General features: G+C 32.4%; 2 protein-coding genes across 2 annotated transcripts; one reads left to right on the top strand and one right to left on the bottom strand.

Annotated features, from left to right (window-relative positions):
• On the top strand, positions 1-12811 carry LOC111511936 (ankyrin repeat domain-containing protein 13D). Its single transcript, XM_074179991.1, has 11 exons — positions 1-261; positions 406-541; positions 1130-1300; positions 1384-1527; positions 6406-6583; positions 6635-6863; positions 6915-7200; positions 10873-11040; positions 11464-11564; positions 11636-11724; positions 12058-12811. Exons 1-11 carry the CDS (start codon positions 163-165, stop codon positions 12266-12268), a joined length of 1812 nt encoding a protein of 603 aa, XP_074036092.1. The 5' UTR covers positions 1-162; the 3' UTR covers positions 12269-12811.
• On the bottom strand, positions 12658-24996 carry mip40 (Myb-interacting protein 40). Its single transcript, XM_023168013.2, has 5 exons — positions 24679-24996; positions 21355-21531; positions 20121-20277; positions 12956-13104; positions 12658-12864 (listed from the first exon to the last, which is right to left on the bottom strand). The coding sequence occupies exons 1-5, from the start codon at positions 24855-24857 to the stop codon at positions 12843-12845; spliced, it is 684 nt and encodes a 227-aa protein (XP_023023781.1). The 5' UTR covers positions 24858-24996; the 3' UTR covers positions 12658-12842.
• Between the last annotated feature and the right edge of the window lie 1049 nt (positions 24997-26045).

The following is a 26045-nucleotide window of genomic DNA, read 5'->3' as shown; positions in this document are numbered from 1 at the left end:
TCAGATATAATTCCATATTCCATAGTTGTCAAAAATGACTTTTCAGAGATAGCACAATTTATTCGGGGATATGATTTGTATTTAGTTCACTTTGTTCGTTCATAAGAAATGTTATTGAATTGTGTAACTGTGATTAATAATCAGTAGTAAAATACGGCCAAAATGGTTACAGCAGAATGTATAAAGACTGAATATCCACTACACTGGTGTGTTTGGTACAATGATTACAAAAATTTAAGAGACCTTCTTTCAAGAAAGGAGGTAGGTGACTAATCTTTTGATTACTTGTTCATATTTTAATCAAAGTTTCGTATAAATAGTGGTATATTATATTGAAAAACCTATTCATATGTATTCTATGAAGCCATTTCAAAATGATCATCAATTTTTTGTTTTTCTTCAAAGCATGATAAGGAAAAGAAAGATAATAGGGGAAGAACTCCTTTGATGCTAGCTGTAACCCTGGGACATCTAGAATCCACCAGAACGTTATTGAATTCTGAAGCCAATGTTAACTGTGAGAATTTGAAGGGATGGACAGGTGGGTAATGAGATTATGAATAATTCTTCAACTAAGCTCATTAAGTTTCGTCTTCAGCTTTTCTAAGATTTTTATTGTTATTCAAAATAAATCTAGCTTGCAGCTTAGCTAAAATATTGTACTTCTGAAAACATTTTTTGGCAAACTTGTACAAAAGTATAATTTACAAAACATCATCGGTATCTAGAACTGATAGTTCAGTAATAGGACAGTGCTTAATATTAAGCAAAACTGTTGAAGTGATGTTAGGTTTCAAAACCTAAATAATGGTCTTTTTTGTGATTGTAATAAAGAGCTAAAAAGTGATTTAATAAAATTCTAATAATAATAATGGTCAATTTTTGTTTTGGCGAGATAGCTGCCCATCCCCTGAAGACTCTTTGTGGCATCCCCAGATGCCTCATGGCACACTTTGGTGTAGTAAAACAGTGGCTAGAAATGATCATGAAGAATTTGTTAGTAGTTGTATAGTCTGCCAACTGATTGGCATAGTATACTTTCAAAATTTTGTACTATGATATGACCATGAAACAATTAGTATGTTTAAAATGGTCAAAAAATGACTAATTTTTGATTTTCTATTATCAGTTGTTCAAGAAGCTGTGGCTACTGGGGATCCAGAATTGTTACAAATGGTTTTGGAAAGTAGAGATTTTCAGCGGTATACAAGCCGAATGGCAGGTATTCCTGAACTACTTCAGAGATTAAAAGAAGCTCCTGATTTTTACGTTGAAATGAAATGGGAATTCACCAGCTGGGGTAAAGATTATATTATAAGCCATATTTATAATTCAAAGTGAATTTTATTCACTTTAAATTCTTTATTTAATATGTTGTTTCAGTTCCATTGGTATCTAGAATGTGCCCAAGTGATACTTATAAAGTTTATAAGCAAGGATCTAGTGTTAGAATAGATACTACCCTTCTGGGATTTGACCACACCAGCTGGCAGAGAGGAAATAGAAGTTATGTTTTTCAAGGGCATAGTAAGTACTTCCTTTTTCATTTAATGGTGTACTGACATTTGATTTACAAGCTATTCAGATTTCCTCACCAATCAGAGGAGAAAGAAGTTATGTTTATAAGTTGAGAACATTTAACAAACCTGGTAAATATGTTATGGGTATAAAGTAATAGCTTTTCCAATTTATATCCCTTGATCTTCAACAAATATCCACCATTGAACTCATTAAGTAATTAGCTATGCTGTATACTCGTGATGAAATTTTGCACATGCATTTACACCCTATTGTTAATGTTTTTTGTAGAAAAATTGATGAGTTTGTAAATGACATATGCCATTGACCAAAACGATTCTGTATAAAAAAAAATCAATTTTTTAGAAACTGATAAGGTATTATCGAGTTTTTTACCAATACCAATAATAATAAATCTTTCTAAGCCTGAATTTTATTTTGGGGTTAGATATTTATTAGGATGATCATTCATCAATGAAGGAAATCAAAAATAAAACATAAATTTATAAAAATACCACCAAAACTACAGAAGTAAAATTAGCCGAATTAACTAAGAAAACATTTTATTGCAGAATAGTTTATACTAAAATATATTCTTTGATTACCATTCAAAGGTTGCAATCAACACTATACTAAGAGTTAAAAATTATACAATTGAATAATTTTTGACCTGCCTGAGATAAATTTTAATATCCTCATACAATGAATTTCACTAGTTCGGACTTCCATTGTCTATTATATAAAATGATTTGAAATCCCTGAAACAAGAATACTGAACTAGACGCCTTTCTGAAACACATCAACAGCGTGAGACCTTCCATCACTTTCACAATGGAGAAGGAAATCCACAATGAATTGCCATTCTTAGACGTTTTGGTGAAGAGGACCGACACTAAGTGGGAAACATCTGTATACCGAAAACCCACTCATACGGGACAGTATCTGAACCACGAATCCAACCACCATCAATCGACAAAAAGAGGAATCATCAAGACTCTATTAGACCGTGCTTTTGGGCTTTGTAATACAAAGGAAGGTCTCGAGAAGGAACTAGACATCATCAAAAGTGATCTTCAACGGAATGGATACTCCAAAGCGATGGTAGAAAAGACTTTGGCCAAAAGACAGCAGGAGCCTCGCAAGGAAGAGAAGCCGTCACAACCAGTGCTTGCACTTCCCTACATCAGAGGATTATCGGAGAGGATAAGAAGAATTGGTTCCAAGTACAACATTAGAACCTGTTTTAAATCCGGTAACACTATCCGTAGCAGCCTCACGAAAACCAGGCCCCCAAACGCGGACTGCGATTCCAAGAATTGCATTTACCGGATACCCTGTGAGTGCGGAAAATCCTATATTGGTGAAACTAAGAGGCCATTGAATATTCGCATTGCCGAGCACAAGAAGCACACACAGCGAGGAGAAACCAGCAAATCAGGAATAGCAGACCATGTTTGGACCCATCAACACAACATCGAGTGGTCCCAAGCTGAGATCTTGCACAGAGAGGAACATTGGTTCAGGAGAAAATTTAAGGAAGCCGCATACATGTTGTCCAACAACGTATTCAGCCAGGCCAGCGTAGATATACGAAACATATGGAAACCCATCATCAAACGAGAAATGACCAACTCCCGCCAAATCGGTCATCTCTCACGGAATCAGTGAAGCGGAAAATGGAAAGTAGAGAAAGTGAAAGTATTTCAACGACCTATAAAATAGTCATCTCTCGGAGGAATCAGTCCAGTCATCACCCGAAGACGATTGTAGATACCAACAATCGAAACGTCGTGAACTAACGTGACTTGGAATCTCTACACTTTTTTATTTTTATTATTTTCTTTTTGCATTCCTTTAATCTTTATTTATTCAATTATTATATTTTTACTTGTAGGTTATTTTACTATCATTTCATTTCAGGTTTATTGTTGCTTAATATAATTGTTATTTTCAACTATTCTTTTTTAATTATTCTTTTTTTACTTGTTTCAGGGATTTCAAATCATTTTATATAATAGACAATGGAAGTCCGAACTAGTGAAATTCATCACGAAACATTGTCAATCACCTTCAAACAAATCCTCATACAATGTTATAACTATGAAAGATTCCTGCTTCTTGTTTTGTAATCGCATCAATCGTTTGAAAAACTCTACTTGTCTGCAAACTGAAACTTGTGGAAAAACCAAAATTATTTCTAAACCTGCCAAATTGTTATATTAACAATTTTGGACAACAAGACTTGTGTAAAAAAAATCAGAATCTGTTAATTAACAATGAAATGCGTTTGAACAAGAGGGGTTTTTCAAATGACTAATTCAGTTGTGACATAGAGTCATGAATTAGCGTAGTGGTAGCGTGTTTAGCTCTCAATTCAATAGTGATGAGTTGGAATCAGTCTTTAACCAGATATTTTTCTCGTAAGAATTTATCTGGATAAAGGTGTATTGATTCTGCTACAATGCAGTGCTGACTGAACTGTGAATAGCCATGATGCTTCCTAAGTGACTTGTGAAGTCATTAACATTACCTGCTCAGAACATGATGCTAATGACCATAGAAGTCGATGACAAAAATTGTAAAAGATTTTTTTGAAGAGCAGATAAGTAATGATGAGATATGAGAGACTACTATTCAAATCTTCGTTTTTTGATGGGCACACATAATTCAAAATTGTAGAGCAGATGTTTTATTTCCTTCTGATTTTGATATTTGTTTCATCTTCTCATATTGAATTGTAGGAAAAAATAGAAAAGCATTTAATTGATATCTACTTTCAGAAAATACACACTTTCGCAGACACAACCAAAGTAAATGCACAGAATGTAGTGATATATAGATAATATATTAATTGAATGGACCAGGCCAATTCTGAATAAGAAAGCTATTTTATAGTGAAACACTTGTCACAGTTTTGTAAACCTCTTATAGTGAAAAACAAAATAAATGTCATTAGTAACTTTAGATAATTCATTGACATAATCAACTTTAAATTGTCAATTCAATGTGTTGTTGGTATGAATACCAAAAAACTGCATTATGTGATCTTATTATTAAAAAACAATTATTTTAAATCCTCTAAGTGAATTATTTTTGATGACTTGTATGTTTAACGATTGTCAACAATTGAAAAGACATCATTACTATCATAGAAATATTCGGAATGGACTGTACTTATTGGGTTACATAGAAGAGCAACATCGTAATATTAAATTCAGACTCTAGTACAAATGGTATTAGGGGAAATGAAGACACATCATTATCATTACTATGGAACTGAATCAAGAGACAAATTATTGTATGTTGGATTAATTAAATGTCAGTTTTTTTCATGATGCTTAACTCTAGAAACAAATTTATTAATAAAACTTATTAGTTCAGTCTAACAAAATACTCGTATATCTCTGAATAACTTTCCATTATTGTATTAGAAATAAACAAAGCATATTGCCGTGCAGGGAATCGCATGTTGAAAGGTCAAACCTCGGTAATTTTCCAACCCGTCATTCCCAATCATTTTTTAAATAAAAAATAAATTAAATCTACCTCAAATTCTAATGACGGAATTGAGAAGAGAGGTAAAAGTTTTATACTGTTTTTTTGGGTTTATAACCTTAAACAAACTGAAAAATGAAGATAAATCAATAGAGAATCTGCTGAAAAGTTACTGCGTAATATAAACTATTGGAAAGTCCAATCAGTCAGTAATTTGTCCTTTTCATAAATTTTGTCTTCAAATTGAAAAAAATCAATTGAAAAAATTAAATATCAATTCTAATTTCAGAAAGAGAATGTGTCACACGTGACAGTCTACATGAACACACAAAATGCTTGTTTTTTGAGAATTCAGTTCAGTTAAGGTTCATGAAGGTGAATACAGGTTTTGAAAACGGAAAAGGATTGTTTTCAGAAACGTTAACCACTTAAGAAAGCTAAATATAAATATTTAATTTTTGGGATTGATTTTTTCAATTTGTAGGCAAAATTTATGAATACAAGTTACCGACTAATTTGACTTTCCAGTATTATATATTAAGCATTAGTAACATTTCAAGGTGAACTTTTCAGTTTGTGCTTTACTACACTTCAGTAGATTCTCTATTGAATTATCTTTTATTTTTTCAGATTGTGGAAGGTTATAAATCCAAAAAAAAAACAGTATGAAATATTGAGTCATTCACGAATAATGTCGTTTAAAGAAGAGGTAAAAGTATTTTGCATGACCATAAGTTTATATTCACAATAAAAACTTTGACTCCACCTCACAGAACAAAAATTCTATTGCGATTTCTCTCATCACTAGTAATGAAACATACCATGTACAAGTATTACCATCTCTCACCAACATTTCACATGTCATTTATTTATGAACAAATATCATTATTATTTTTTTTCAATACTAGAACATATTTTAGTACTTTGCTTAGATGATACTGAGTTCAAAACCATAACATTCATGATCAAATATCAATTCCATAGATCTACTATAGATGTGTGCTATTGAAATGTATCATCTACAAATATATATTTTTGTTTATGTTAGGGTGACCTACAAATACGATTTTTTTCTGTAGAAGAGTTAGCTCAGTGGAAGATGTGCTACCTTAGAACCAAATATGGTTGCAAAATGAAGTTTCACTTCTATCTTGAACACTTTTTCATAAGTTCTTGAATGTTGATTTGAAATCATCCAATTCATTATCTGATTGTCGGAATTAAAAGGCAAAGTCAGAACTGTCTGTCGCATTTTCAATATTTGAAATAATTACCGCTTTGTAAGCTAGACATATCTCAAGGCCTGATATAGTATCTGCCTGTCTCCCATTCAGTTCATAAATAGTATCTGCCTGTCTTCCATTCAGTTCATAAGAAATTACGGTTCTTCAGATGATGGTGCTACTATGATGGAAATCGACCATGACACTCAGCAAGTGTACTGCGAGCAAATGCGTACTACAGAAGATTCACTAGGAATGTTATTACCAAATGAAGAATCTGTATCTCAACGATTAACTACACCTATAGTTACGACCTATGTCGACACAGAAAAAATCAGTTTTGAAAGGTCAGTTCACTTTATTGCAAACTTCACAACTGTTCTTACTTTTTCTTTCAGGAATAAAGCTGGGATGTGGGGTTGGAGGTCGGATAAGACTGAAATGATAAATGGATATGAATGTAAAGTATTTGGTGCATCTAACGTAGAACTTATCACAAAAACTAGAACCGAACATTTAACAGAAACAGATAAGGCTCGAAGCAAAAATAACAAACATCCCTTGCAGAATTTCTTAGGTATTGCAGAAGTCGGAGAGAGTCAAGCAACTGCACTGCTTCCAAACAATGTTAGTTAATTTCATAATATTGTAATACATAAATAAACAAAATTATTTCAGGAAGAATTTCGCAATTCTAGCAATCCGTGCAACATAACTCCGGAAGAATATTTCGACTGTTCTGTGGATTTGGAAGCTCAGGGCAGAGATATAGGACGCCCAAAAGAGGTCAATGTTAAAGTTCAGAAATTCAAAGCTAACCTGTGGCTATGTGAAAATTATCCACTGTCTCTTCCAGAACAAATTCTTCCAATTGTCGATTTGATGGCCATATCTAGTTCACATTTTGCTAAATTGAAAGATTTCATTCAAATGCAGCTGCCGTCTGGTTTTCCTGTAAAGATAGGTAGGCCTAATGAATGTTTTTTACAAATAATACTAAGAGAATTTTATACTTTTTCAAATCCAGATGTATCATGTAATTATTTAGCATTACCAAATTGGAACTCTAATTTTGTTTTACATATAACTTACAAAATATTACCAAATATTCAAATATTTACTCTTACTTTAAGAGCTTAATTTTGATTATGACTGCTGGAAGCTATCGGCAGATAGTGTCACACAAAACATAATATGTTTAATCAAAATGAAAATGTTCTTTATTGACTATTCTCCATACAATTTTAAGGTATTTTTTTGTGGTATTTATAAAATATATACAATAAAAAAATTAATATATACAAATATACAAAATGTACACAAGGGTTTCCCCTATGGAGTGGGACAGTGGGAAGGATTGGGATGGGTAGTGAATGGGGTAGAGAGAGTGGCAGGAAAAGACTCTGATACATTTGCGCTCTCAAGAAATCCGCACGGAAGAGAAAAGCGCCTCCGAACAGTCCCCCGATGGGGCAGTGGGAGACGCCCCCGCTGGTGTTGGCGGTTGGCTCCCACTCAAAAACGCCTTATATCAGCCTCATCTATAGTTTTCCGCTTCCTGCCGATGCTTACGCGGAAGTTGCCATTCTGTCGCGTTTCGATACTTCTCAGAGAATCATTCGTCTGTTTGTTGGTAGCAGTTGTCGATAACCCCCTGGAAAAAGTTCATTAAAAAATCGGGTTAGAGTATTTCTGCTATCACGTCATCATGTGTGCGTGAATACTCTTATCCAATTTTTCCATGAACTTAGCGCGATCGCATTCGCGCCCTTCACGGTATATCTCCAGTTCTTCATAGACTAGCCCGTGCTTACGGCGCTGTCCATGATAGCTTCTAACTGCCGTGACGTCCCTCGTCAGCGGGCTCTTCGGTAGAAAGAACTTGAAGAATTTCTGAGTCAGTCTCCTGATATGGTCGGTGACCGACTCCACTTCTGCCAGATCTAACAGATTGTTCAATGAAATGTATCTGTCACTGTTAGTGCAAATACGGAGCACCTTATTCTGCATTCTCTCGAGTCTCATTAAAGGGGACTTCTTGAGACTGCAGAACACAGGACTCGCGTACAACATAGCCGGCCTAATTATTTGTTTATAAATAAGCAACTTGTTGTCAACACTGAGCTTAGAGTTCTGTGCAATGAGCGGATACGTGCGTTTTATCGCCGCACCCGCTCGTTGGATCGCCATACTCAAGTGTTCCTGGAAGTTCAGGCGGTTGTCCAGGATCACTCCCAGATATATCGCACTCTTCTGCTCGTCAATGCATTCATCCTTAACTCGCAACTTCCTGAAGATCTTCACATTCGTGAATTTCCTCGTGAACTTTACGAGTTCAGTTTTATCGGGATTTATTTCGATTTTATTTTGTTCGAAATACGGCACGACTAGCCTATCGAGGTGGATCTGAAGCTGCTGCTTCGCCACCTCGCTCGAGAAAAAGTGCACGTAAATCGCGGTGTCATCCGCGAAAATACCCACTTTCGTCCTCGAGAACATAGGGAAGTCATGCGTATATAATGAATATAAGTGCGGTGACAAACAGGACCCCTGCGGGACACCTGCCTTGATTGAATAATTCGCAGATGTGGTTTGGTTCACTCTTACACGAAAAGTTCGGTTGCTCAACATCATGGTTTTCGTAGCCAATACTCTACTACAACAGCAATTATCTCCTTCTATGAGAAAGTATTAATAGCTACTGAGAAGGGTGAAAATCCAACAGGAATATTTTGTGATTTAAGTCGAGCTTTTGATTGTGTTCAATACGAAACTCTGCATGATAAGTTATATAAATTTGGTATAAGAGGTAAAATTCATGACTGGTTTAGCTCGTATCTGAAAGGACGGAAACAAATTGTAAAAATCTCTCATTGTGGTAAAACATCTCGGTCATCTCCTCAAAGAAATGACATTGGGGTACCTCGAGGCTCCATTCTGGGGCAAATACTATTCGTCTTATATATTAATGAGCTACCTCTGATCTTAACTGATGCATTCACTACATTGTATGCAGATGACTCAACGCTACTTTTTACAGGAGAAAACTCTGAAATTCTGAAAACAAAAATTAACACCACAATGCTCAACTTTTCAGTCTGGTCTTCTGATATGTCTCTTCTTTTTAATACAAACAAAACAAATTGTGTAACTTTTCATACTCATCAAAACAAAAACGTACCGCCATTAAATATCAACATTAATAACACATGCATTTATAGTACTGAAAGTGTTAAATTTCTTGGAATTTTTTTGGACGAAGACTTATCATTTCGAACTCACTGTCTACAGCTTTCTAAGACACTGAACTCAAAATGTTACCAAATCAGAAATCTTAGATATACATTGAACTTGAATCATCTCCGTTCATTCTATTTTGCAGAAGTTCAATCAAGAATAAACTATGGTATTGCAGTCTGGGGTGGATCAGCATATGCACAAAATGTTTTTCTGGCTCAAAAGCGCATTGTTAAATGTATTGCTAGAGTCTCATTTAACCATAGTTGTCGTGACCTTTTCAAAAACATGAGGATTTTAACAGTTAGTGGTATTTTCATTTTAGAACTTTTGAAGAATATACACAAAGCTCGTGACGACCATATGCGTGTAGATGAACTACACAATTATGATACTAGACAGAAAGGCAAATATTGCGTTCCCTTCAGACGCTTAAATATTAGCTTAAATTCACCTACTGTACTTGGCTTAAGACTCTATAATCGATTTCCACAAAGATATAGATCCTTTTCAAACCGGAAATTTCTTATTGAAGTGAAAAAGATACTAATTGATCTGTGTCCCTACTCCCTAGAAGATTATTATGAATTAATTTTTTAAAGAACAACCTGTAAACATGTATTATTTCACTATCCTATGTTAATTGTATTTTGTCTGCAATCCTTGTTATGCATGTACATAATTTATTTTATTTTATCATTTTACTCACTGTACTTTGTTGTATGTCTATATGTTTTTTGACTTGTCCTATAGCTGTATTTGCTCGAATGGATAAATAAAGAATTGAATTGAAAAAAAATTGACCCATTCAAATCAATTAGCAGCATATTCTTTCATATCCTTATTTGAATAATTTTCCTTATTTTGTTGTGTCCCCCATGTTTATATTGGGTTCCATATTTTTCGTGGGTCGGTACAACATATTGAAAGTTTCATTCAACTAGACAAGTGAATTATTAGTTCATCAAACATTAAATTTCATTCATTTAGTTTACTCTACTGATTGCTTGAACAATAGCTCGTCAAATGACCTCTGAAGTATGCTTTCATTCGCTTCTCATATAATCATAGTTTCTTGAAAATTTTTGATCATTCATTCTAGTGTTTTTTCTAAGGGTGTTTTGAGAAAACATTCCCAGAACGTGATGACATGTTAATGAAGTTGACCATGATAATCGGAATCTTGAAAAAAAAATTAAAAATTAGATTATGCCACATTATTAAAAGTTCATATTCCCATACAAAATTTTCTTGATGTTTGGGTGATGAGTTGGCCAAAATTTTATATTCAAGCATTAATATTTTTGGAAAATTTCATTATTTTGATTTATATTTAAATATATATATTTAATAAATTAGTTCCGATAATTTCTGCACATTTGAGACTTCGATTTTTCAGAAATTCCATTGTTCCATGTTTTAAATGCAAGAATAACCTTTGGCAACATATTTGCAATGGATTCTGAAGTAGCTCATGTTTCCAAAGTGCAAGAAGAAGATAGATTGACGTGTGTTCTTGACGAATGCCTGTTCAAATGTCCCTCTGGATACTCTCAGATTGGTAATGGTATAAGTATTTTTTGTTTTTTTTATTTATGAAATTGCTTTTTCATTTATTTTATTCCCATTATGATTGACAACTTAGTTCATCAAGAGCAGCGATTTCCTTCCTCAAGGATACTTTCTATTTTATTCTGTTTGTTGTTTTTCATCATTGTTGACAGTTGTTTGTTTCAAGTTTCTCAATGTTTCGCAGACTTGAGTGCTTGGCATCTTCAGTACCAAGGTGGTCTTTGTACTCCTGAAGATTCTAATCACTCTTGACAGCGTGAAAGGTTTAAAACTTATTAAAAACAAACTGCAATCAATAATCATGAAATGACAAATCATTTTGCTAAAGCCTCACTCTGTTTATTACTTTCTTTCTCTTTTTGGATCATTCTCTATAAATGAACATTCAAATGATACGTAATGTTTTTTATATCAACAGGTATTGACGGACGACGCCAATTCAGCATGGAAGAGGAAGATGATTTACTTCAATTTGCAATACAGCAAAGCCTCATCGATGCAGGCACAGAGAAGGACGAGGTTAGTGCTTAACAGTTTTTTGTTTTAATTGATAAATAACATTATTCAACATTTCACAAGTTGTGTTGTAGGTTGATATCTGGGAAGCATTGAAGGCCCAAAAACCTTCTCGACCTGAAACACCAAGCTTCCTTGGAGAAGAAGAAAGACAACTACAAAGGTATATTTTTTCAATAATGCCACAATATTTATTCTTGTTTAAACTTCTTATTTTTAAGATTTAAAGCATCAACTCCACAGCACTTGGTGTTGACTCAGAAAAAAATGCTTAGAAAAAAATCCTTTTAGTGTATTTGAATTGTACAGGGTTATTCCATCCATTATCACATACTACTGAATTAATAATAATATAAAAATTTAATTTATAATTGACTTAAACGCATCTTTTATCGAATCATTGGGATACACTCTGTACAATTGTACCCTTTCATAATTAGTTATCACTTTAGGTTTGCTAAAGTACTCTAGTTGCTAGTTTGAAATATTATTGTAGAGCAATTCAAGCCAGCTTAGAGCTTTATCAGCACGACGTGAATAATCTTGAGCCACAAAACAACAGCCCCGACACAGATTCAGAATTTCATAAGGCACTGTTATTGTCACAACAAGATCAGGAAAGGAAGAGACAAAGGGAGGAAGAAGAAAGATTAGAGGAACAGAGATTGTTGGAAGAAATATTGGCATTGTCACTTACTGAGAAATAACAGTACTAAAGCTTTGACTAAGATTAGGTTACTTTAAAAATTCTTTTACTAAAATGTAAACTGTACCAGTCTTTTCAGCTGAACAAAAAATATCATCCATCTAAGTGAAAATATCATCGGGAGAAAATAAAATTTCCAAAATTATAGCTTAAAGAGGATTCTGTAACTAACCTATATGTGACAATCTAAAAACAAACGGATGAAGGACTGGTAAACTTCTAATTAAATAATGGTGATACATTTTGTAACGAATATCATTTTTTTACATACCTCATTAATTGTATTCTATCTATATTATCTAACTTACCAGAGCAGCAGAAATTGATGTTTTCTGATAAAAGTCTCGTGATATGTGATTATATAATTTTTAAGCTGAATCAAGCAATGTATAAATTTTATGTTTTTATTTTATAACTTCAATCCAATCTATATAATTTTTAATATTAGTTTTTGTAGTTCCTATATTTATTGTTTAAAACGAACTGTCCTGTCAAATTAGGAATAAAAAAATCAGTATCTTATTTATTAAAAAAGTAACATACAGGAGGCTTTAATTTTTTCTAACCTTGACGTTTCAGGATGATTCCTCTTGAGCTCTGTAAAAAGGTAAGGTATCAATAAATTCACTTCTCGCCACCAAAAAAATAACTACCAGTTTTCAAGTGTTCATGATATTATAAAACTTACTTATTATAAATTGTGTGAAGAGCCTGTGTACTTCTAGAATATCTTGCTTCATTTCTTGAGGCAGTTTCAATCCATTTCTTTCTTACTTTAGCCCACCTCTCCTGGTGCATTTGCATCAAAATATTTTTAGCAACTGGTGGACACTCCTCCTGAAACAAGTTTAAAATGAGAGATTATTTTGTCATTTCAGGTTTTTAATAATAATAATAACATGCTTTATTGTCCAAAGAACTTCAGGTCTTATTGACAAAGTTACTAATTTTCTGCAAATATATATATATATATATATATATATATATATATATATATATATATATATATATATATATATGCATTCATATACATAAATTAAAACTTGCTGAGAATAATTATCTGGTGAACGATACTAATACCAAATTATTGAAGGATCTATTCAACTCATTTAAATTGAGATTCAATATGTTAGGCCCTACAAGAATATTCACCAACATTAACGATCACACTACCAGCACTAGTATTGATTATATGGTAACAAATTTCCGTAAAGAAATTTATAACTGTGTATTGGTACAACCAAACATTGCAGATCATCTATCCCACATATTAACTGTTAAAAAACAAAAAGTAATAATAATGAAAAAAAAAGTTCTGTTAAATCAGTTATAGTAAAAAGACGTGTCAATACTAGCAGCATTAATGAATTAAGAACCAGACTCAGTACTACAATATGGTTTCCAATGTTATGTGATATAACTATTGATGTTAAGAGTCCCTCTTGGTGTTTTGATGCCTCATGCCCCAAAAGAAAAACTGTTTTAAACAAGGGCATTAATAATAACTGGATTTCTGACGATGTTGCCCAGGAAGGAAAATATCTAAGAGATATGTTCCATCTAATTACAACTGATCGAGAAGTTGACCCTAGTAATATGGTTGTATACAAATCTAGGCTGAAACAACACAAGATAACGTTAAGCAAAAAAAGATTAGTTACTTTTCCACTAAAATTGACAATGCCAGTAACAAAACTAAAGAAACGTGGAATATATTAAACGAGTTGAAAAGAAAAAGAAAGTGTTATGCTGATAATGTTATCACTCTCCATCATGAATCAGTTGTGGTTAAACACCCTTCTGCTGTAGCAGACCTATTTGCCCATCATTTTGCAAATTCTGCTAAAACGGCTATTTCCACACACTTAGGTCAAAATCTAACATTACCTTGTACAACAGTACCTTGTATCTCCTCTCATTTATCTAATGAATCAATCCTACATGCTAGGCTACTTTCCAGAAGAGTTCAAGAAAGCCTTAGTCATTCCTATTTTTAAAAAAGGAACTAGAAATTACCTGAATAATTACCGACAAATTTCATTACTTTGTTCTCGTTCGAAATTGTATGAAAAAGTGGTGGCAACTAGAATAGTGAATTATTTAGAGTCGAATAATATACTATGTAATAATCAACATGGATTTAGGAAAGATCGTTCCATAGAAACCGCTGCCTATGATTATCTCAATAACATATACTCCGAAGTTGATACCAATAGTTTTGTAATTAGTATTTTTTTTATCTGTCAATGGCATTTGACACTGTTTCTATATATAAAGTTAGAGAGTCTTGGGTTTCCACATAACATTTTGACTTGGATAAAATCCTATATGAGTGGTCGGCATTTGACAGTCAAATATAACAATATTGTGTCTAAGGAACATGATGTGTTTGTGGTATTTGTTAATGATCTCTCAGAACATGTTGCCACAACTATGTTTGGAGATGATACCACAATGACAATCACTGGGTCTACAGTGGAAGATGTATTAACAAGAGTCAAAGAGGTTATTGATAGATTTACGTTATGGTGTGAATGCAATCATTTGATATTAAATACCTCGCAATCTGTTTCGATTAAATGTTATAATAGAAAAAATAACATTCCAGATGGAGTTGATATAACTGATGGAATAGCCATGGCACATGATGTTAAACTTCTAGGAACCATGTAGATCAATCTTCAAATTGGGATCTACATATTGATGAGGTTTGCAAGAAACTTAATGCAGCATTCTTTGCGATTAAGCAGATTGCTTGTAGATAAAAAAATCTCTCAAGTATATATTTTGCAATGGCATATCCGCATATTTCCTTAAATAAAATGTCATGGGTATGTGGTAGAGATTTTAATAGAATATTTATTGCCCAAAAGCGCATTATAAGACTGATTTTTTATATCGATTATCGTGATAGCTGTAAACCTATTCTTGTATGGGAAAATATATTATCAGTTCCATGCATATATATATATATATATATATATATATATATATATATATATATATATATATATATATATATATATATATATATATATATATATATATATATATATATATATATATATTCAAATGTGTGACTTATGTAAGAAATAATCTTGCAACGAGTGCTTCTACTCATAATTATCATACACGTCATCGTGGTATGTTAAGGATACCCTCACACAAATCAAATAGATTTAAAAATTCACCAATATACAATGCTATCTCGCTTTACAATAAATTACTTGATTCAATCAAGGAGTCAAAATCATATAAAATCTTTAAGAATAATACAAAACTATTCTTAATAAAATTTTTTTTTTATAGTTTAAAAGACTATTGGAGTGATAATTCCTGAGAGTAATTCCCAAAGTAATATAATATATGTATTTGTTTTTAAATTGTAACATTTATATATTAGGTGCCATGTTTTATGTTTTTATATTCATATTTTATCTTCATTCTTTAATTTGTTATTCAAGTATGACTATTATTTTTATTCTTAATATGAATAACATATATTACAATTATTGACTTACCATATGTACATATGGTAAGACATGTACATTAAGTGTATATATAGTTAAAGGACAGTCTTTGGTGACTAGTTAGAAACAAAACTTAGGAATTGTAGTTTTTAAACTACTTTTAAAAAAAACGTTTTTGATTGAAGTTTTTATTAATTTCTTATTTTATTTTTCTAAACAAAATCATCTAAACAAACACATCTCCTAGCAACACCTAGTATACTCCATTTGAAGGAAATTGTAGGGCACTACATAACACCCCCCCTTAAAAAAAAAAATATATTAAACGCGAAAATGAACTCTTCTTCCAAAGCGGGTTACAAATTTGATTTTTCTGGATTTTCATTTTGATTTTCTGATTTCTTCTTGAGAATTCCATTTGGTGTATTTGGAAATTTTGCATTTTCAGGTAACTTTTCATTTGATGATTCTATAAAAGCTGGCTTCAACCTATCAATCGAAATATTCTTTCTTTTTCCATTAACTGAAAGTGTAAAATATTTTTCGGTTCTTTCTAAAACCTTGTAGGGACCAGAATAAGGAGTTTGCAATGGTTTCTTAACACAATCCGTTCTTAGAAAAAAATGAGAGGTGTTTCGCAATTCCTTATGTACAAACATTTTTTTCTCTCCATGATGACTGGACTGATTGTTGATTTTTATGTTTCTCATGGTTTCTTGTAAAGTTTTCAAAAATTCTATATGCGATAATTTTTTTTCTTTTCCATTGGTTAACACAAAATCTCCTGGAACACGTAACGTAGAACCATACAATATTTCAGCATTACTTCAACCATTTAAATCTTCTTTTGGAGAAACTCTAATACCATATAGAACAGTGGGGATATATTCGGACCATTTTTCAATAGGGTGGCATTTTAGTGCAGATTTCATTGATCTGTGAAACCTTTCTATCATTCCATTTGAACTTGGATGGTAAGGTGTAGTATGTATATGTTGAAAACCCATGATCTTTGAAAACTCCTTGAAAAGTGCACTTTCAAATTGTCTTCCTTGATCTGTTGTTACTCTGAAAGGAATTCCAAAACGAGTGATCCAGCCGTCATAAATTACTTTGGCAACTGTTTCTGCTGATATGTCTCGAATTGGAAAAGCTTTAACCCATCTTGAATATCTATCAATACAGGTGAGGCAGTAAGAGAATCCATTAGATGGGGGTAGTGGTCCAACAGAGTTTTTCATTTTTCTTTGGATTTCCTTTCAGGAATTCATTAAGGGGTGCTTGAATTTCAGCTGATTTGGGTATAGATGTTCGGTAAAAATTGACCATACCAAGAAATCGTCCCAGTCCATTAATATCTTCTGGCTTTTTATATTCTATAATTCCTTGAATTTTTTTATCAGTTGGTTTTATTCCATCTTTTGTGACTAAGTATCCTAAAAACTCTATAGCTTCCTTGCCAAATTCACTTTTATCCACATTAATGGTAATTCCATGATTTTGTAATCTTTCAAACAAAAGATTCAGATGTGCTTTGTGTTCATTTTCATCCACTGAAGCAATTAAGAAGTCATCCAAATAGGGGAAGCAAAAATAAAAATCTTTTGTTATTTGATGGACATATCGTTGGCACGTCTGCGCTGCATTTTTTAGCCCAAACGGCATAAAGAGATATTCATAAAGTCCAAAGGGTGTAATTATGGCAGTTTTCTCGATATCCTCTGGAGCCATCGGAATTTGGTGAAAGGCCTTGACTAAGTCAATTTTTGAAAATATCTTTTTGTCCTCCAAATGAAAGGTGAAGTCTTTAATATTTGGTATGGGATACCTATCTGGGATAGTTTTAGAATTCAATGACCTGTAATCCCCACATGGTCTCCAGTCTCCATTTGATTTTCGTACCATGTGTAAAGGACTGGCCCATGGGCTTTTAGAAGGCCGAATTATTCCCTGTTCCATTAAATATTTGAATTCTTTCTTAGCAGCATCCAGTTTTTGGGGATTAAGTCTGCGAACTTTGAATGTGTGGGTTGTCCTTTGGTTATTATTTGATGTACAATATTTGTTTTTTCTTTCGATTTATTTAGACATTTACTTGTCAAATTAGGAAAATCCAGTAAAAGTCTGCGATAAGGGCAATTAGTGTTTATTGTTTCAATACTGAAACATTTATCAACAAGTAATATTTCACCATTGCTCATTAAATTTGTTTTAGTATCAACCAAAATTCCATTTGATAAATAAACTGTTAATCCAAAATTCTTCAAAAAATCTGCTCCAATTATGGCTCTATCAACATCTGCTATGATAAACTTCCAGTTGAATTGTCTTTTCAATCCTAACGTTAATGTCAGTAGTATTTCTCCATAAGTTTTTATTTTAGATCCATTAGCAGCATATAGTGTTTTATTTAAGACTGGTAGATGGTGATCTAACTTTGGTATTAATGATATTTCAGCACCTGTGTCAATTAAATATTTTATCTTGGACTCAGGATCAAAAATTATGAGACGACTTTCATTCGGGCCATTTTCGCTAGTCGTCATTAACGATTGGCTTATAGGTTTTCCGAAGATATTTTGACGAAAGTACAAGGTTGGATACATTTTCTAGCTGAATTTTTGAAGAGTATGTGGTAATAACAAAGTTCATCGTTAGACTTTGAATCTTGGAATTTTGATTTAGTCCTTGATTTTGATCTGAATCTTGATCTTGACCTAGACCATTCTCCTTCAAAAACTGGGCTGCGTCTTCTGGTACGAGATTCATAAAGTTTTTGAATAAGTTGCTCAATTTCATTTTCTAAGCGATTTTCTTTTTGACCAGTTTGAATAGAACAAACGTCCGTATTTGCAATTCCTTTCATCATTCCATCGGCCATAGTTATAAGTTCTTCGTCAGGAAGTTTCTCGTAAAATGCCCGAATAAGTTGTTCCACTGTGTTTGGAAGTTTCATCAGCCAAGATAATAAGATGAAATTTGGAGTCATTTGTCCTGAGGCAAGATCCTTCATTTGCCGATAGAGCTGACTAGGTTTTATATCTCCAAGTTGACACTCACTGAATAACTTCGTCATTTTTTTCTTCGTCTGATATTTGATACATTCTAATGAGTTGACTTTTTAGTAGTTCATATGAATCTGAAGAATTTTTGTGCTGTATTGAAAAAAGATTTGAATTTTCTTTAACAATACTGCAATCTAAAACTGTCAGTATCTTTCCAAATTTGATTTTATTGGAATGTATGCTATTTAGGTTAAAAATTGTTTCTACGGTATTGAACCACAGTTCGGGTTCAGTCTTCCAGAAGGATGGTAAAGTGACAGATTTTGCATGATTGAATTCAGTTTCTGGCTCCATGCTGTAGTCTGGACTAGTTTGACTGATAGAACAACGATCTTTTTCTGTGGAAGTTGAAGGCGTAGTAACTGCTGTATTAAGTATAGGTGTAGACTCTATACTCATTTGTTGAATAAGTTTTTCTATGCCTTCCATTCTCCTATTATTATTTTCGAGATTTTCAGTCAGCTTATTACAAAGAATCTCTAGCTTGTTCACCTTTTCAATAACACTACCTTCTGCTTGAGATTCCTTAGATTTTTCCCGATAACTGATTTTGCAAAGAAGTTCTGTGAAATCAAAGTCTTGGGAATTTATCATTCTAGGATACTCCTTAAGAATTTCAGCCTCCAGCATTATTTTCATGTCAGGAACAGTTCCACCAGGATTGACATTGAAATATATAAGTAGGTTAACTATCTGCTCTCGCGAAAGGTTTTGAAGTAACTTGACCATGGTTTTATCAAATGCGTAAGAACTATTCACTTCTTGGGTCACCAATTGTAGTTTTTAAACTACTTTTAAAAAAACGTGTTTGATTGAAGTTTTTATTAATTCCTCATTTTATTTTTCTAACACATCTCCTAGCAACACCTAGCATACTCCATTTGAAGGAAATTGTAGGGCACTACAGAACTATCTTTGGGTGATCAGCAGAACGGAAGTGTACTCTTAGTTTATTGTTATAATAATTTAGTACATTTTTTTAATTGAATTTGGTCCACCTACACATTCTAATGTCAATATATGGCCCTCTGCAAAATTGAGTTGGACACCTCTGCTCTAAAGTTTCTTTGTTACGTTCAGTGTTGGAGACAACATCAATTTTCCATATTTTTTTATAATTTCCATTGGCGCCATTCAAATTGTTTTTATAATAATCATTTTTTGTTTTTTTTTTAACTGAATTATTAATTTTATTTCCATAATTCTTCACATCGATTATCCAAAAAGTGTGAAAATTTATACATAAGATAATTTTAGATTGTCTCTGGTGTGTAGAGTTTATAAGGTATACTGTAATTCAAGGTTTAAATCAACTCACATAGTTCAAATTGATGTTATCTCTATCTTGTTGTTGTTCAGGAAGTGGCGAAGGAATTCGTGTATCAACAGGACCAGTAGGAGGGGGTAGTCTAGTCAGATCAGATATTGAATCATTCCAACTGGGCGTTGATGGTTCTGGTGAAGATAATCTTCTCCTAAAAAAGAGATATAGTTTAATTTGAGAGGATCAGTGTCGCAAGGCGGTGCCTAGTGTCAATGCAAAACTGAGGAAATATAAAAAAGTACGTTGATCATTTCTTAATTCATAAATGAAAGTAATTCATGAACTTGTTCTCAACCGAAGTATTCACTACAAAAACAAACATTTTTGAATTGTTTACCTGAGTTCAATTCTCTATTCCCAAGTCATTACAAAGAGTTTTACATTTATAATTGTGTAAACGAATATTACAATGAATTAAGGCAACAACAGAGTGCAAACTTTGACGGTCGGATGTATTTCTGCCAAGGCTTAGTTTTTGGGTTTGTTGGCTGTGATCTGTAGGTTTGTATGCCTATCATTTCGTGTATAACTGCGGTATACATAAAAAACATGTTGGTTGTCCTTACGATAAGTAATACTTTATTCAATGTCTGGGTCTCCGGTTTTATTCCATTGGTGGTGGGCGTGGCTTTATTCCTTTTAGTTGACTCAAATGACCTGATGTTATTTTTTAGCATCGGTAGCCAGACTTTATGTTAATTCCCTCTTCCTTTCAATAGAAATTATATGTGTTTATGATATCATATCACTTCCATATACTTGAACAGTAATTGTGAGTTATGTCAATTACTTGTGACTCTTCGAATGACCTAAGGTGAATGCACTCAAAAAAGGCATTTACGTGATTATATAAGGATGCCATACAAATTCATAGAAAATTTCAATCAAATGGAAAAGGAACACTTGATTCACTCAATAGAATAGAACCACCCTCACTACCATTGATATAAAACCAGAAACTGAGACACTGAATGAGGTAGTATGCACCATGAGGACAACGAGAGTACTGAGTCTACTGCCTCATCATCATTGATACTGCAGTTGTAAATGAAACTCAGGCATTAAAACCTCCAGACTAAAAAATCAAAAAATAGCTTTGACACAGTATAGAAATAATAATTTTGAATGTGACGCTATAGTTTCTTATGGCAATGAGCAAAATTGTTCTAATTATAAAACTGAGGTCCTTCCGAATTACCTCAGTGTGAATCAGGAACAGTTAACTTACTTGATGACAGGTTGTGGATTTTGGGGAACGTTTTGCATCCATGCTCTGCAGATGGGGTACAATGGGGTATCCTCCTCGAACCTAGCTAAATCTACACTTCTGTCATATAGTTTCATAACGTAGGTATGATGGTAGGGAGTAGGCATATTTTCAATTGGACGTTTCTTTGAGAATTCTCTGAAAAAAAAACGAGATAAATTATTAGCACGATCAAATTAACTTGTCTTTGTTGAAAGAACTCTTTGTATGCAATGTGAGAAAAGAAAAAAAGTATTTATGGAAAAATATTAATCACATTAAATGTTCTATTACATCGTTATTTTTATATCGACAAAAAATATTTTTTTAAAATATGAACATGGATACAACTCACTCAACACCATGTATTTTTTTCTCTAACTACATTGAGAGAGTCACATAAAAATGTCATAATTATGAGAAAGAACTTGACTTCAACATTGAGGATTCTCTAAAAAAGATAATGAAACTATAATAGAAAAAAAAGTGCTAGAAGGAGGTATGCGTTGAAAAGAGAGCTAATACAAGTTCTGCTTTCACGCTTACTATTTTTAAATCTTATTTAATTGAGTCTGAATTCAAAATTTAGTTACCATAAGAAACGTGTTTTTTTATATTGAATATCATTTCGACCCAAAATAATAATGATTATTGCAGATGGAAGTAATAAATATCACAACTTTTATGTCACAATGCTACTAGTCAATTACAATGAACTAACTGTATTGTATTATTGCTATTACAATGAATAATTGTCAACTGATAGAGAGCTATACAAACACTTAAATATTTTGTGAACTTATGAAAAAGGACAGATATTTACTGATACTGAGATTACGGATAATGCAATATATAATCTATCATCAAAATAGTAGTGAAATTTGAAACAAAAATGTGAAAACAATGAAAGAAATAATTTTTTCATTTTTATTGCATTTGTATAAAAGTTTCTCTTTAATTTTTTTTATAATTTTTATTTTTAAACATTTTTGAATTGAAGTAAAAATTGAATATGTATGAAAATGTAGGAAGCAAATTATTCACCTGGTTGGTGCGACAAGCACCAATCAGGTATTGCCTAATGTCTTTCAAAATATTACTATTTCATTGCCTAGAATCTATAGTTAGATATAAAATAGTTTATAATAATTGTAATTACAGTGAATAGAATAAAGTATATCAAGTATACCAACTTTAATTTTTCATTTGAATTGTTTGTTAACTTATGAAATAGCTCTGGCAATCAAAATTGATGATCAAATCAAATCAATCAAATCAAAATCAATTTATTCATCACTGTAAACTCCAATACAATTGCAAGAAAAAAAAAAACAATGTATAGAGTCTGTTGGACTTGTCAGAAAATAGGATTAGATTAAAATTATGAACATAATATATGTGTATACACACTTTAAATAATTAAACATAGGCCCAGTACATACATCTATACAAATATTATACATACTAAACATATAAATTCTACATATTTAAGAATTCTTCTGTGGAGTAAAATGCCATATTTAACAAATAGTCTGATGATAAAGATTTTATTTTTTTGAACTTTCTTATATGACCAAAAATGTCTATAACTTTATTATAGAATCTTATCTGTTGATAATGATCAAAATTTTGACCCACTGTCAGTCTAGAGAACGATTGATGAAGATGATTGCTATTCCTAGTGTTATAACCATGTATTTCATTATTTCTTACCAATTTTTTATTTGCCATATCTAATACTAACAAATATATATAAAGAGATGGTAGTGTCATGATGCCTAATTCAATAAAATAAGGCCTACACGATTCTCTGGGATGTATTCCTTTCATGCAACGTATCACCCTTTTTTGCAGAATGAAAGCATTATTTAAGTGTGCCGATGATCCCCAGAATATTATGCCATAAGATAATATTGACTGAACCAGCCCAAAATATGCCAATTTTAAGACACTGATCGAAACCGTATTCTTTAGTTGTCTAATTAAGAAACATGCCGAGCTCAGCCTACCTACTATGTTATTAATATGTATCTCCCATGTCAACTTGCTATCTAGTGTTATTCCTAAGAATTTCACTGAGTTCAGTTCATGTAAGGAATGTCCATTCAATTTTATCAGATTACTATAATCGTGACGAATATTTTTCGGTAAGAAAGTCATAAAAACACTTTGAGGATTTACAGTAAGTCCGTTGCTCACGCAGTACTGGTAAAATTCGGCCACACTTTCATTGGCGACATCTATGAATTCTCTGTTTTTCCCACTAATGCCAAATGTAGTATCATCAGCAAACGCCACTATTGAATTTAAGGTTAAACATACTTCCTTTATGTCATTCATAAATATAATAAACAATAATGGGCCTAAGATGGAACCTTGAGGTACTCCAACACTGACATACGTTACGTCAGATTTGGAATTCGCAACTGTAACAATCTGTTTCCTATCACTAAGATATGATTCAATCCACTTATTAGTAATACCACGAATTCCTATTCGATGAAGTTTCTCGATAAGAAGAGCATGATTGATGGTGTCAAAGGCTCTTGTGAGATCAAAAAATATAGTTACCGGTTGTAATTTACTATTCAATGAATTATAAATGAAAGTGGTCAATTCACAAATTGCTGATAATGTAGATTTCTTATTCCGGAAACCGTGTTGATGAGATTAAATGATTCTAAGAAATCAACTGCTCTTCTGTTATAACACATTTCAAATATTTTTGCTACTTGGCTCTGTAGGTTAATATTTCTATAGATATATATGAATATTTATACCTTAACAGAAATCTAAACTGAAAACTATCGAGGAGAGATACATACATATAAGGAAAAAAATCTCTCCCATCTACCTACACAGTAGGATCTGGTAAACATCTATGGGAAGACAACTATTTTCCCGGATAATACCACGTTGGATCTTTTATTATATCCGACAGACATTTATGCTAGTCTCGCAGATGTTTCTCGTTCATTCAGCAGCAGTTTCATGCCAAAATTATTCAAATAGCCTCTGCGAGGAATCTAGCATAAATGTCTGTCGGATATAATTCAATATCCAGCGTGTTATTAGCCGGGGAAGTAGTATTCACTTCCTTATATTTATGTCTTAAGATTTATGAAATAGATAAAAATACTGGTATCTCTGTTTTGAAGAATGAATCAAAGTTCAGTAAATTTCTAGGTTTCTATAATTTGTTTATTAGTTCTAGAAAGGAATATTCTGAACTCACTCCTCATATTTGTCAGAAAAATTAGTCATTTGGTGAACAAAATGATAAGGTGAATTCTAAGCAATACACACCTTTGATTTTTTTTGGTATCTTCTGAAGAATCACTTTCTTCCGAAGACTGTTCCGTGAGCTGTTTCAGAACCCCTTTAAGACGTCCTTTTGCCATGAGATAATCATTGCCCATAGTATTTTCTTCCTTTACTTCAATTTTAACAGGACTTGAACCCGACAATCTTCGTTTCTTGGTCATTTTATTATTCACAAATTTAAGATGACGGCACTAATATTATTCAAATACTACAATCTTTCCTTGGCTTTTTTAGGATTTGAAAATGTTTAGGTTTCAAATGAATGAATTGAATTTAAAATTGAAATCAAACATTATTCTTCTTCTTATTATACCCTACATCTTCTTTTTTATGTTGGGCCTACTCAGAACATTCAGCCAATTATGATATATGCGGGAGGATCACGGAGTGGGCGACATCTATGTATTGTTATTCAAGCGACAGGAATAATGAAAATATTTTTCTTGATAGAGTCCATAAACGAAATGCATTTCACTCAATTCAGAGTTGTTCATTTATACTTGGTAGAATATGACATTCTGTGGTAGTATGTACTAATACGACCGTGTTTCCATGCTTTAAAAATTTGAAGATATTACTTGACACCTACTGTCAGAAAATTTCACGATACAAGTGACTCTTATCGTTGGTATTATTTTTGAATTCTACGAAAAAAACAACTCGAAAAAATCAAGAATGTCGTATAATCAGTATCGTGGTTAAATTATGTCTTTTCGAAAATAATGTCATATTTATTTCAATCTTGCCTGTCTTGACAGGTAATTAAATCAAAAGAGAATAATTTGTTTCTTACATTTTCATACATATTCAATTTTTACTTCAATTAAAAAATGTTTAAAAATGAAAATTATAAAAAAATTAAAGAGAAACTTTTATACAAATGCACTAAAAATGATTTCTTTCATTGTTTGATCTAAGTTATTCTGTGACTGAGAGGCTTGCCGCGGATATAAAATAGGTAATCTTGAGCGGGAAGATTTTGAATGTGTTACAGAATAACCTATATCAAACAATTAAATTATTTTTCCAATTTGGTGCATTTGTGTAAAATAAAAGCTTGTCTTCAATTGCTTTCTTCCTTATTGGTTGTTCAATCTGATAAAAATATCAAACTTGGAGAAAAACAGTGGCGTACACTGATATTTACCATAAATATCAATCAGATAACCCTGTGTGACGCAACTGGAATTATCCGAAATTCAATTTCATGTTTCTATAACATCGGGGAAAATTTTTTGAGTTATTAATAAAAGAACATTTTTTTAGTAAAACATTGACACCCCGTTACTGGGAAACAAAGTAAGTTAGGACACACTTTTGTGAACTGGCATTATTGTCGACGGCGTCGA

Source organism: Leptinotarsa decemlineata, unplaced genomic scaffold, assembly GCF_025532065.1.
Source record: "Leptinotarsa decemlineata unplaced genomic scaffold, Ldec_3_MD MMD2_tig00026282_RagTag_RagTag, whole genome shotgun sequence".
In the NCBI taxonomy this organism is placed as follows: domain Eukaryota; kingdom Metazoa; phylum Arthropoda; class Insecta; order Coleoptera; family Chrysomelidae; genus Leptinotarsa; species Leptinotarsa decemlineata.
The sequence above is the reverse complement of the archived record's forward strand: the minus strand, read 5'-3'. Positions and strand labels throughout refer to the sequence as shown.

Excerpts from the sequence above, each read along its gene's own strand:
- LOC111511936 (XM_074179991.1), top strand. The coding sequence starts at position 163 with ATGGTTACAGCAGAATGTATAAAGACTGAATATCCACTACACTGGTGT. Across the intron at positions 1,301-1,383 it reads ATGGGAATTCACCAGCTGGG|TTCCATTGGTATCTAGAATG; the intron begins GTAAAGATTATA and ends ATGTTGTTTCAG. Across the intron at positions 11,041-11,463 it reads ATACTCTCAGATTGGTAATG|GTATTGACGGACGACGCCAA; the intron begins GTATAAGTATTT and ends TTATATCAACAG.
- mip40 (XM_023168013.2), bottom strand. The coding sequence starts at position 24,857 with ATGACCAAGAAACGAAGATTGTCGGGTTCAAGTCCTGTTAAAATTGAA. Across the intron at positions 13,105-20,120 it reads ATAACATCAATTTGAACTAT|GAGGAGTGTCCACCAGTTGC; the intron begins GTGAGTTGATTT and ends AACTTGTTTCAG. Across the intron at positions 12,865-12,955 it reads CTTCACACAATTTATAATAA|AGCTCAAGAGGAATCATCCT; the intron begins GTAAGTTTTATA and ends ACCTTTTTACAG.